This window comes from Pantherophis guttatus, chromosome 1 (genome assembly GCF_059756535.1).
Source record: "Pantherophis guttatus breed Tessera chromosome 1, ASM5975653v1, whole genome shotgun sequence".
NCBI lineage: Eukaryota > Metazoa > Chordata > Lepidosauria > Squamata > Colubridae > Pantherophis > Pantherophis guttatus.
The window spans coordinates 323,847,101-323,859,295 of NC_142063.1; the positions used below are offsets into that span (position 1 = coordinate 323,847,101).

General features: G+C 40.8%; 1 protein-coding gene across 1 annotated transcript; it reads right to left on the reverse strand.

The window, feature by feature from the left end:
- Window positions 1–214: 214 nt before the first annotated feature.
- On the reverse strand, window positions 215–11,457 carry ZNF512 (zinc finger protein 512). Its single transcript, XM_034421092.3, has 13 exons — window positions 11,404–11,457; window positions 10,100–10,192; window positions 9,799–9,882; window positions 7,594–7,718; window positions 6,567–6,653; window positions 6,072–6,170; window positions 5,675–5,842; window positions 4,996–5,190; window positions 3,777–3,878; window positions 2,842–2,904; window positions 2,178–2,276; window positions 1,269–1,588; window positions 215–475 (listed from the first exon to the last, which is right to left on the reverse strand). Exons 1-12 carry the CDS (start codon window positions 11,453–11,455, stop codon window positions 1,301–1,303), a joined length of 1,455 nt encoding a protein of 484 aa, XP_034276983.1. The 5' UTR covers window positions 11,456–11,457; the 3' UTR covers window positions 215–475; window positions 1,269–1,300.
- Between the last annotated feature and the right edge of the window lie 738 nt (window positions 11,458–12,195).

A 12,195-nucleotide genomic window follows, 5' to 3' on the forward strand; every position in this document is an offset into this window, starting at 1 on the left:
TGGCCAATAAAAAATTCTATTCTATTCTATTCTTAGTTTAGCCACAAGCAAGGCCAGATCAATTTGAGTTAAATATAATCGCTCACTAGTTGAGTCCAGCCCATTTGTGCAGGTTCTCCACTCTTTTGTGTAAAATTCACTGGAAGGAATTCAGTTGTTTGCTTTTTATTATAGAGTAACAGTAAATGATAATTTTGACACTAAAAAAAACAACTAGAGTGATTAGTAACTTTATTTTCTATGTGGTATAATATTTCATAAGCATATGTTGCAACTTAATCCTATGCAAGCACTTGGCTCAGTATGTAACAATATATAACAGATCTTGTTTTACTGTAACTAGACTGAAACAGTGGAATTTCAGGAAAGTCTTCTTACTCATGCTGTTGACCAGTTCTTCTCCCAGACACTCTCCATCTTCACTGAACTTGCAAGAGGTGAATTCAAGCCAAGAATTTCTTCCCTTTCCTGTTTCCTGTGATTAAGAAACGTGTCTTTCTTATTTCCAAGTGACAAAGCTATAGCTGCAATCACTTTTACAGTCCTTTAAAAAGAAAATGTGGGCTGTTTGCCATGGAAAAATCTTATATCTGATCCAATTTATTGATATCTGTTTCTTAGGGAAGATGGAAAATCCCCCCTCTCCTTTCCAAGATGGGTCTCTTTCCAGCATTTGGAATTGCAGATGCTGAAACATTTCAAAGGAAAAAAAGCCTCAAATAGTTGAGTCAGGATTTGGGGAGCAATTTGAGATCAATTTACTGCCAAGTCCTGTCCCTGCTAGATTCTTACATATTACATTTGAGAACTTAAATACATTTTCTCCTGTAGCATGTAATGGAATGACTGACTCTGAAAAACTTGGGAAAACTTTCTATTTCCAAATGGCCACATTTCATCGAGAACAGGGCTGTCAAACTCCCGGCCCACGGGCTGGATGCATCATGTGCTGGCCACGCCCACACCTGGTTTAGCAAAGGGGAAAAAATGTCCCGATACGTCATGTGATGCCGCATGACGATGTGAGTTTGACACCCCTGATCTAGAACGAAATTTTTCAATCTTGGCAATTTTAAGAGGGGTGGACTTCAACTCCCAAAATTCCTCAGCCAGCAAGTCCATATCTCTTAAAGTTGCCAACTAGTAACTAGCAGGACTACTAGTAGTTCGATTTCATTCCTCAACCCAATCCCTTCTCTCCTCTCTCTTCCTCCCCCCAAGTTTTGCTAAGTACATGCTCCCCTAAATATAAGATACTCCTGCTGTACCTGTCCTGCAAAGCAGAAATTCCTGCAAGAGGCTATTTCTTCACCCTTCTGTGACTGTATTTCAAAGGGAGAGAATCCTCTTCTTCCAGGCTCCTAGTTTCACAGTCTGCCATCTTAGAATGGCTGACTTTGCCCCCCTGCCGTTGGTTCTGATCTGGTCCTAGCCTTGGTGACTTCTTTGCAGTGGCGCTCCGCAGCTTCTTCTTACGGCTCCGACTGGAGGTGTGCTTCTTGCGTTGCCTTTTTTGTTCAGCCTCCTTTTGCTGCAGCTTCACCAGTTTTTCAAAGCTCTTAGTGGGGTTTGTGTTATCAAACCAGTCCTGAGGGGAAGAGACATAATATAAATGCTGGACACACACGGATGACCTTGACCAGGGGTGGGCTTCAAAAATTTTATCAAGGGGTTCTCTACCCCGTTGCTGGGTGGGTGTGGCCATGGTGGGCATGGCCTAGTCGGCCTCCTGCACCCCGGGGGGGGGCATTTTTGCCCTCCCCGGGCTCCGGAGGTTTTCCTCAAGCCTCTGGGAGGGTGAAAATGGCCTCCCCAGGCTCCAGAGGCCTTCCTGAAATTCCCGAACTTCTGGTAGGCCTGTTTTTTGCCCTCCCTGAGCCTCCATGTGCGCCCTGCACTTACCTGCATCCAAAATGGGCCACTTGCGCACTCCTGAAAGGGGTGGGGTGGGGCCAGCCAGGAGTGGGATTTGTGGGTTCTTTGAACTGCACAGAATCTTAGGCAGAGATTCTGCCGAACCCCTACGAACCCCCAGCAGCCGACCCGACTTTGATTCTCAGCACAGGAAAATCTTTGAACCCTTGTCCCACCCGTGAAGAATAGGCAGAAAAAATGCTTAAAACCATGGTGTGTGTGCAAATCTACACAGGTCCATGCTTTTGAGACCAGCTCCTCACCTCAGAGTGCACAGTGTTTATATGGTACTTGACCCCACTCTCAGACACAAACTCCTTCTCACAAATCAAGCACTTGTACTTCCCAGCCACAAACTCGCCCTGTAATTAAGGAAAGATAAAATCATGAGCACTCCTAGCAGTGACAGTGAACATTAAAGAAAAGAAATGAGAATAAGCAAGGTTTTATTCTGGGGGAATTTTGTAATACTGTGGCTTTCCTCTTGATGCTGATCACATCTAAAACATCATAATCCTTTTCTTATTCATGGAAAAGTCCGAATGAAACGGTCTGGAGGAAAAACAAAATGTTCTTTCTGTCCTCAAAGGCAGGGGTCTCCAACCTTGGCCACTTTAAACCTGGAGGAGTTCAACTCCCAGCTTTGCTGGCTGGGGAATTCTGGATGTTGAAGTCCTCCAGGCTTAAAGTGGCCACGGTTGGAGACCCTTGCTCAAAGGTAATGTTTTCTACAAATTAAGTGAGGGAGCCATGCTGATATCACTTAAGGGGGCAAAGTCTTACATACAAAATTTGAATATTTTGGAGAGGACAGGTCTGGCAGAAAATATGTTGGAATTGAGCGTATGCCTAGTTTCCCCTGCTTCCTAGGACTTTTCTTGGCAACAACTGAAAGGCCTCCATACAAGCTTGTCAACTGATACATACCAGGGTGCAATTGCCCAGATGGGCCTTAAGACCAGAGATGCTGCCGTAGACACACTCACAACCCTTGAGAGAAACAAAACAGAAATAAGGGTCACTATGTAAAGGTCGAGTGACCTAAGCCGATAACTATGAGGAAAAAAGGATTTCACACAAGCTATCAAAACCATTCATCAGTTGGTGTGCTTTTGGGAAAGAGGCTTTCCTTTGTGCCTGTAGAGGATATATGACAGAGAGAGAGATTAAAAAAAAGGTTCACAGATCTGCAGATTGTGCAACAGACTCCAAGGAACCCTTCACAGATGTGTCTTATATATTGGGCCAGTTTGGAAATAGGATGAAACTGTCCCGTTAACTGCAGTTAATCAGGACTACATTTCTAATGACATTGGGATGGGGAAAAGAACTACCGTATTTTTCAGAGTATAAGACGCACCGGAGTATAAGACGCACCTTAGTTTTTTGGGTGGAAAATAAGAAAAAAGCTGATTGGCAAGTGGATCAGCCTCCTGGAATACCCCCAATCAGCTGTTCCCAGAGGTGAATTTTAGCAACAGGTTCCTTGGTTGTTAGCTCTGTGCCTTGCTTTTTATGCTTTTTTTTCTGCCTCTGAAACTTCTGAAACTCCATTTCAAAAAAAACTTTTTTTCTTGCCTCTGAAAGCCTCCGAAACAGAGCTTCAGAAAAAAACCCTTTGAAGTTCTGTTTGGGGGCTTCTTTTCTGAAGCTTCATTTCTAATGCTTTTTTCAGCCTCTGAAACCTCCGTTTGAGAAGCTGGGCGGGGCTACATTCGGAGTATAAGACGCACCCAGATTTTCACCCTCTTTTTTGGGGGAAAAAAGGTGCATCTTATACTCTGAAAAATACAGTAGTTTTAACTGCAAACCATACTCCCCGCTCACCAAATCCAATCTTACCTGGCGGGGGCTATAGTTACCTGGTTGGGGCAATGAACCCGTCTGTAGGTCTTTATTTCTGACCTCCACTTGCACAGAACCTCCTGGCTCACAGCAGGCATCCCCGGTCGAGTATATTTGAGCTGAGATAGGAGAACAGAAGAAAAGCAAAAACTAGAGTTCAGGAGCTGGTGCTGTCATCTCTATATATTCTTTTTAAATGAAGCTGCCCTTTCTACCTATGGTATTCGAGCCAATCATCCCATCTTAAAGAGCTTTGATGTCAGGCAAGATCAATACCTAATCAAGCTCACAGCGTACATTCAGGCAGACGACTCTCAATTTGCCAGCAACTATACATATTAGGGTTAGAGTTAGGGTTAGAAAAATCTAACATGAAACTGTTAGCAAGGCTAAAGCCAACTGGAATGGGTTATATTGATTACATATCAAGGATGCCCAACTTGTAAAAAGACTCTGGGTAGTTTACAATTCTAAAAAAAAAAAAAAACATTTCAAAAAACCGTGAGTACCCAGACAAAATCATATTAAGAACTTCCAATTTCCTCTACAAAAGGGACAGATAACTGCTGGTCACCAAAATCTTGGGAATGATGCACGAAGTCCTTCCAATGACAAATTCTAATCATAAACATCCCAAATAGTCTTGCATATCCCACAGAAATCATGGAAAACATTGCAACAAGTTCATAGAAGAACTGCTTTTGTACATATAATTTAAACAAAGCCTGGCTTGCACTAATTTTGGGTTGATTTAATAATTTAACAATTTTCCAGCTGCTTTTATTTAGTTCAGGTATAAGTTCCCGAGGATTATATAGCAAATCCACAGTGCTTCTTTGCTTCTCTCCATGTATGCAACATTCCAAGAAGGATGTAAATAAATCAGCTTGGATACCCAGTCATAAACAAAGATTTGGGATTATTTTGTAATCTCAAAACCAGGCAAATTATACCTCAAAAACTGGAAATATTCCTCTCATCCTGGAAAGGCTAATTGTCTGAAGGAATAAGGAAAGGTAGCTCTCCCCAGAACTTTATATACAGTCATAGCTAGTAATAGAATTGTTGCCATGGATGCTCCACTCATCTGAAGTAACAAAACTGCAATAAAACTATGTGCCCCAAGCACCGATTTGCTCTTCTCAAACAGTTAAGAGTTTTTACTTGTGGTATTTCATTTCTTCGCTACAGAGACCTTGGACATTTCCCTCTTTCTAGAACATGCAAATCTTGTACCTTCCGATCATCAGGAACAAGATCCTGCAAGACCTTCCTCTTTGGCCACTCTTTTACAAGTTCTTCATTAGCCAATTCATGCAGGTAGTAGGCAGCCACTTTAGCAGACTTCCTCTGGATTCTGCCTATGCTGCTTGATTCCATGCTTGGGTCCTTCAGAGGAGTTGTCCTGCTGTCTTCATGGAGAAATGACACCTGACAGGAAAAGCCAAGGTAACGTTTTTTTCAGTCACTGCCTGTTTACACTATTCAAAGACCTGGGAAGAGGACTGAACGATAAAAATTGATTCTTATTATAGAGCAGGGGTATTAATCTGGTGGCCTGTGCCCGGATATGTCACACGTAGGCCACGCCTACCCCAGCTCCACAAAGGGAAAAAATGTCGTGATACGTCATGTGGTGGCAATGTGACGTGGGCAGTTTGACACCCGTGTTATAGAATCAGAAATACTATGACACATTTCTGAATATTGTCGTGGACCTCGGGTTTTTTCTCCCCATTCCACAATTATCTTGTGCCCTAGTATGTCCTTTTTAGAAAGGAAAAAAAAAGGACTTGAAATCCTCATGATGACTCATGAAGGTGAAGAAGTCAAGAGACAGACTAAAAGGATGCTTAGAAGCTTATCTGTTCCTCCCCCAGCCATTCTCCCTTGGTTCAGTACCCAAAGAACTCACAGGTCCATGCTCCGATTTCAAGTGGTAAACAAGGCCTGCCTTGGACCGATACGCTTTATTGCAGTGATGGCATTTTAAGGCCATCTTCTCCAGTTCGGCAGCTGCTTTGCCACATTTCTGTGTGTGGTACAGGTACCCCATTATGCTGGTGAAGCTGCCTGTACATCCCTATAGAAGCAGGCAGAGAAAAACAGTGGTCAGTTCCTGAGTCCCGAGAGAGAGGGGAAAAAAAATAAATGCATTATTTTTTCCCCTATCTATGGTCAGAAATCCAGAAGACAAATCTAATCCCCTGGCCCACCACACCCCAAGAACAGGCAAAGGTACTCTTCTTGGGATTTGGGAAATTCCATCTGAGCTGTAAAAATGTCCCACAGCCTTATCAGCTGAAGCTCACCTCTCTTGTGCACTTGAGCTTCCCCATGCGCTTCAGGACTCTCCGCAAACACTCTCGCTCGCTCTGCTTATCCAACTGGCTGGCTTCCTTTCTAATTGGCTACATGAAAGCAGAGAAGAGAAAGACTAACCCAAGGCTATTATTTATAGTAAATCAAAGGAAGTTTACCTTACAAAGAAGAGACAAGATAAGCAATGGAAGTTTAAAATCCTGCAAGTCAGTCACAGGAGGACCTTGGATCTCAGTCCGTTCTCCCAACTGGGCTCCATGAGGAATTTCTTGTTTTTCAGTGCTGCTGAGGCATGGGACCTGACAGGGGTTTCGGAACAAAGCGCTGAGCTATTTTTTTAGCACTGCAACATGTTGTTGCAGAGGGGTCACACCCAATTTCCAAGTGCTGGGTAGCCTAAATGTTCAAGCGGACTATCCTGGGAGTCTCAAGGTCCTTCCTAGACAAGACTTTTTAATAGATAGATAGATACTTTTGCACCATACCAGGCTGTTGTGATCTGCCATGATGTGATACTTCATTCCTGCAAGAGATCGCAGCTGTTTCCCACAGTGCTGACATGTGAACATCTCCTAGGAATAGAAAGTGTTAAGACAGCCAAGAGTTGAAGCTGAAATGGTTATGTGCTAGCCCAGCTCTCCCTCCATTCAATGGTACTGAACGATGTTTGATCTTAGCATTATAGAATGTCCTCATTCTATACCAGGGGTCTCCAACCTTGGCAACTTTAAGCCTGGAGGACTTCAACTCCAAGCCTGGCTGGGGAATTCTGGGAGTTGAAGTCCACCAAGATTGGAGATCCCTGTTCTATACAATTAGGGGAGTTTCACCTAAAACACCTTTCTTGCACACGTGTATATGTTTCAAAATATGGATTTCAAACTAAACTAAGAGGGAAATACAACTCAATAAAGAAACAGGACCTAAAGGGGAAAAATCCTGGTCTTACATTTGTATTATTGAATCTGAACTAATGATGTCTTACCAGGGAATATTCATTCAATATGTATTAACAATAAAATAGAATTTCCCTTTGGAGAAATTTTAAATATTTAAGGAAGAATTATTTAAAATAAAGCTGAAATCTAATATCTTGAGACATATTTATCATGCAATTGCACTTTTTACATTGTGCAGTTATGGTAAAAAAGAATAGTATAGAACTGGAAATAACTAAGCAATCAAAATGATCAACTTTTGGATCTCTTCCGCATGAGGAAATACGTATTTGGTATTTTTTCGTTTGATAAAAAAATCAATAAAGAGGAAGGGTCACAACAGAAATACATATAAAATTCAAATTCTAATATATTATCTCATTCTGACTATTTCACTGTATATAAGCTGGTGTGCCCTAACCAGAACTTCAAAAGAGAAAGGAAACATGGTTTGGGATGTGTTAGGGAAATAACTGTCTTGATCACCCAGACTAAAGATGAAATGTTGGAATAGCTGGACCTTCTTTGGATGTCCTAACAGAATTCACAGGGACTGCATTTCCCATCTCCTCACCTGGTGGCAATTTGCCATATGCTTTTTCAATCCTTCCACCGTCTTCCTCACTACACATCGGCAGATTGGGCAAGTGACACGGCCCTTGTCCAGAATCTCCAAGTACCACTGCTCTTCTAAGCTTCCTGCCAGAGCACAGGATGGTGATGATTCAACATTTTAATCTTCTCTGTAGGTAACCCAACTGGGCCTTCCTTTTGAAGAGTGACAAGGTCAGAACAGAACCACCAAAATGGCAGGGTTAAAGCACCTCCAGCACAATAAAAATGGTGTGTGTCTGTGTGGGGGGGCAATTTAGTTTAGAGAAGTGGCGAGTAAAGAGGGGGATATGAATACAAAATCAGGCATGGTGCAGTAGACTGGCAGATCGAGGACAGGCAAAGGAAGCATATATTCACTATGCTTTAATGGGCTACTTCCTGGATTAGAGGCAGAGTACTTCTTCATTCCAGCCACTGCAGAGGAACGAAGTTCATGTCCTGCTTATGGAAGCAGAGCCAATGAATTTTGAATGATCTTGGAAGTGATCTAGATCAAACCTTGATGAATACAGGATCCAACTTATAGCATTATTAAGAGACATCCAGCCAGTTTTTGTCAAATAATTTCCAGCAAGACAACCCAGTATCTCCCAATGTGTTCCTCTATCAAACAAGAATATGGTAAAGCATTATTGGACTCAATATGTCTTTTGTCTAAGTCAGTTACAAGGTGATTAGAAGTGAGGCTATTCTCTCAGAAAGATCTGGGCTGCAATTTGCTAGGCAGAGAAATAAGTTCTAATGAACATCAGAGAAGATTTGTATTGGCTCCATTTGCCTCTAGAGCAGGGCTGTCAAACTCAAGGCCCACGGGCCATATCCAGTCCACGGGATGCTTGGATCTGGCCCAGGGGGCCACCCTGGAAACAGCGAAGGATTGGCCTGTGATGCCTCTGCCGGTGAAAACGGCGCTCTGGAGAGCCACGTTTTTGGCTGCGACAGCTTCTGCAACCCTCTGTCAGCGAAAACAGAGCTCAAGAGGATTGCACTTTTGCTGCCCCCAACACGAGTGCCCCCAACATAAGTGATGTCAAGCTGGCCCCACCCTCCTGGCCCCCCAAGATAAAACACCCTGATGCAGTCCTCGATGAAATCAAGTTTGACACCCCTGCTCTAGGGCATCTTTCGTTCCAAAATAAAATTGCTTTGCCATTATCTGCAAAAATAGTTTTGCCTGAAAAATGTCACAAAGTTGCTTTTTTTTTTTTGAATGGCAACTGGACTTCCTTGCTTTTTCTTGAAGACGTTTCACTTCTCCGAAAAGCTTCTTCGGTTCTAAGTGGGAAAGGAAGGATTTATACTCATTTCAATCAGCCAGTTTTTAACACTGTGAGAGTCATTGAAATCACTCGGGGTTTAATCTGTGTTTCCAGAGTACCTGAATCAGAAAGCAAATGAGTATGGAACCATCTTGGGACTGCTGAAAGGACTGCATTGTAAACAAGAGATTTTGTTTCCCCAATGTACAAGTCTGCACATGCCTCACTGCATTACACTGCATATGCAACACTTCGCTGGGTGTTTTGTCTTTAGAGTGGACAACCTCTTTTCTCGTAGCGAAAGGAAAAAGAACAAAAACACATCAACGAAGCACTCAAAATTTGCGACTGTCCCAACTGGGCCTCTGTCAAATCCACCAAAAGATCCAGTAGGAGCACTTTCAGTACAGACAGAGAAGAGAAGCAATGTTGTCGTTTCATTCCATTGAAGGAGCATCATAAATCCTTCCTTTTCCACCAGTTAGCTAGAACTGAAGAAGCTTCTTAGAGGAGAAATGAAATGTCTTCAAGAAAAATCAAGGAAGTCCAATTGCTGTTTGAAAAAAAGCTCCTTTGGGACAACCATGACTTGGTTGACTGAGAATCTCCATAGACCTTTGCCTGAAAAGCACTAGGTAAGATTTCTCTTCTTATAGCTTTATGTAGGTATCTTTAGTATTACATTTACATAGATACTATTACTAAGACTTTGGCAGTATAGTAATCCTTTTTTAGCTGCACATGTAAAATGCCAAGTCTTTTTCAATTCTACTGGAAAATGGAAAGTTGTATCAGCCTTTTTCCAATACCGTTAAGTCCTAAACTGTGATAGCTTTTAACTGTTATTTCTACAATGCTCATATGTTCTTTCTTACAAGAATTTTTTATGGGATTCTGCATCTTACCTGCCGCATATGTTGATGGTTCTGACTTTCTAGAGCACTTTTTGGACTTTGGACTAGGTTGTTTTCCCACTGACTGTCTTTTTCCTGGGAGAAAGGCAAGCAATTGTGAGATTTTTCATTTACACCTGAGAAAAACTCACCTAAATACTGAAGGTCCTCAAATTGGCATTAGGGAAAGATAGAAGAATATGCAAAAGTAGCAACCACAGACTGGATCAAATGAGAATCCATCAAAGGAAACAAATATTTGTGGTCTCCTAATCTATGCCAAACAGAAAATTGGGAATACTACTCTACTCACCAGAAACTTTTTGTTTCTTTTTGGGAAGTTGTTTATAGTCTTCTTCATCATCTTGTTCCATCTTATGCTTTGCCTTGGAGTGGGAATCTCCAGCTTGGGAGAGATACCAAGACAGCTTTTTTATGTTTATAGATTTTAAAAAGCAAATATAGATTCAAGACATATGCAACTATAGCCTAAATGATTTTGTGTATGTATGTGCCTTCAAGTCAATGTTGACTTTTGGTGACTTCTTGGACTAGTCCCTATACCTTCCTTGGCAATATTTTTAGAAGTGTCTTGTCACTTCCTCCTTTGCTACAGCTGAGAAAAAGTGACTAGCCCAAAATCACCTAGGTGGCATCATGCCCAAGATGGGCATAGAATTAACCGAGCTAACCCTAACATCAGCCATTATATTAAACCAACTCTCCTAATAAAAACATCAATTAATATCTACATTTTGTAGTTGTTTACCCAGTCTCTCTTAAAAAGTTTGAATTTAACATAAAATAAGACTAACTACAAAGTGGCTATGAAAAATGCCAAGAAGAAACAATCTTATTATCTGAGCTCATGACTTCAAGGTCAATTAGTTAGCCAGCTAAAGTATCCATCGCTGCAGTTACATTGTAAATAACAATTTTAGGCATAGACAATTTTCTTTTGCTTCCTTTCTTTTTTCCTTTTATAATCAGACTCTGACACATAATTAAAGTTTAACATTACTAAATGAATAGAATAGAATAGAATAGAATAGAATAGAATAGAATAGAATAGAATAGAATAGAATAGAATTTTTTTATTGGCCAAGTGTGATTGAACACACAAGGAATTTGTCTTGGTGCATATGCTCTCAGTGTACATAAAAGAAAAAATACGTTCATCAAGAATCATAAGGTAGAACACTTAATGATAGTCATAGGGTACAAATAAGCAATCAGGAACAATAAAAAGAAGCAGTGACAGAACATATCATTTGCACTCACAGACAAAGGATGCTATAAACAGTATCTATTTCTGCATGGGACTATTATATATGAATATGATTTTAACAAATTGTTAGAAACTTACAACTCTCTAATTATGGAGAAATGTCTTTCTAATACTAAGAGAGAGACACCGAATATATTTGTTATATTATTATTATCATCATCATCATTCACTTATGGTTCTAATTTCCCACCAGATTCTCCCAAACATTCCCAATGGTTTACAATATATCCAATAAAAACATAAAACTAGCACACATTATACATAAATAAATAAAACCCATAAGTTCCATTATGGCCACTATTTTGTTTATCTTCAAAACTCATCCATACCTTTCTTCTCCTCTTCCATAACAGCCTTGGCAGAAGGCTTCATCCCTTTCATCTCAAATCAGTACCTGGCCCACGAATGGCTTCATTATGTCCAAGGCCTGTCCCTCTAATTGCTGGCTCTGAGAAGAGGAGAAAGCATCACTATTCATACAGTACCTCATCAAGCCACATATAAATCTGGCAGATGCCATTTGCACACGCTAAGCTTCACTACTTCACTACTTTTAATATTGGGTCTGCCTATGTGGTCAACTTGTGGTTCAATTCATGCAAGCTCAGAAAAAATGGTTTAATTCAATGAACATTGCAGCCAAAGTGTCGAAACAACTTCAGATGATAATCAGTGTGTTTATTATTGGAAAGAGCATATAAACAGAAATTATAAGAGGTTGAGTTCTCCAATCCTTTACTGAGTTCTTTGGCGACTTCAAAAAACCTTTCCATAGTGCCCCCCGCCCCCATGAAACAACTGATTTCTAACTAAGTAGCACTTTGAATTAAAGCTGAAGTTAAATAAATGCTGTTCCTTCAGAACTGATTACTGATATAATCCTTGAACTGAGAGAGGTCTTTTAACCACAGAGTCCCATCCCCTATTTGACAGACATAAACCATCTGGTTACGTGTAGATTTTAACTGTTACTATTTTACAGATTTTTTTTAAACAATGTATTTTATTGGCAATTTTGGAAGAACATGGAACCTGAGCTTTGGTAGCCATAAATTGATTGGTTTCATTAACTATGCTTTTTCTAAATTTTTACTGTACAAAGGTCTGTAATTATTAGTTGT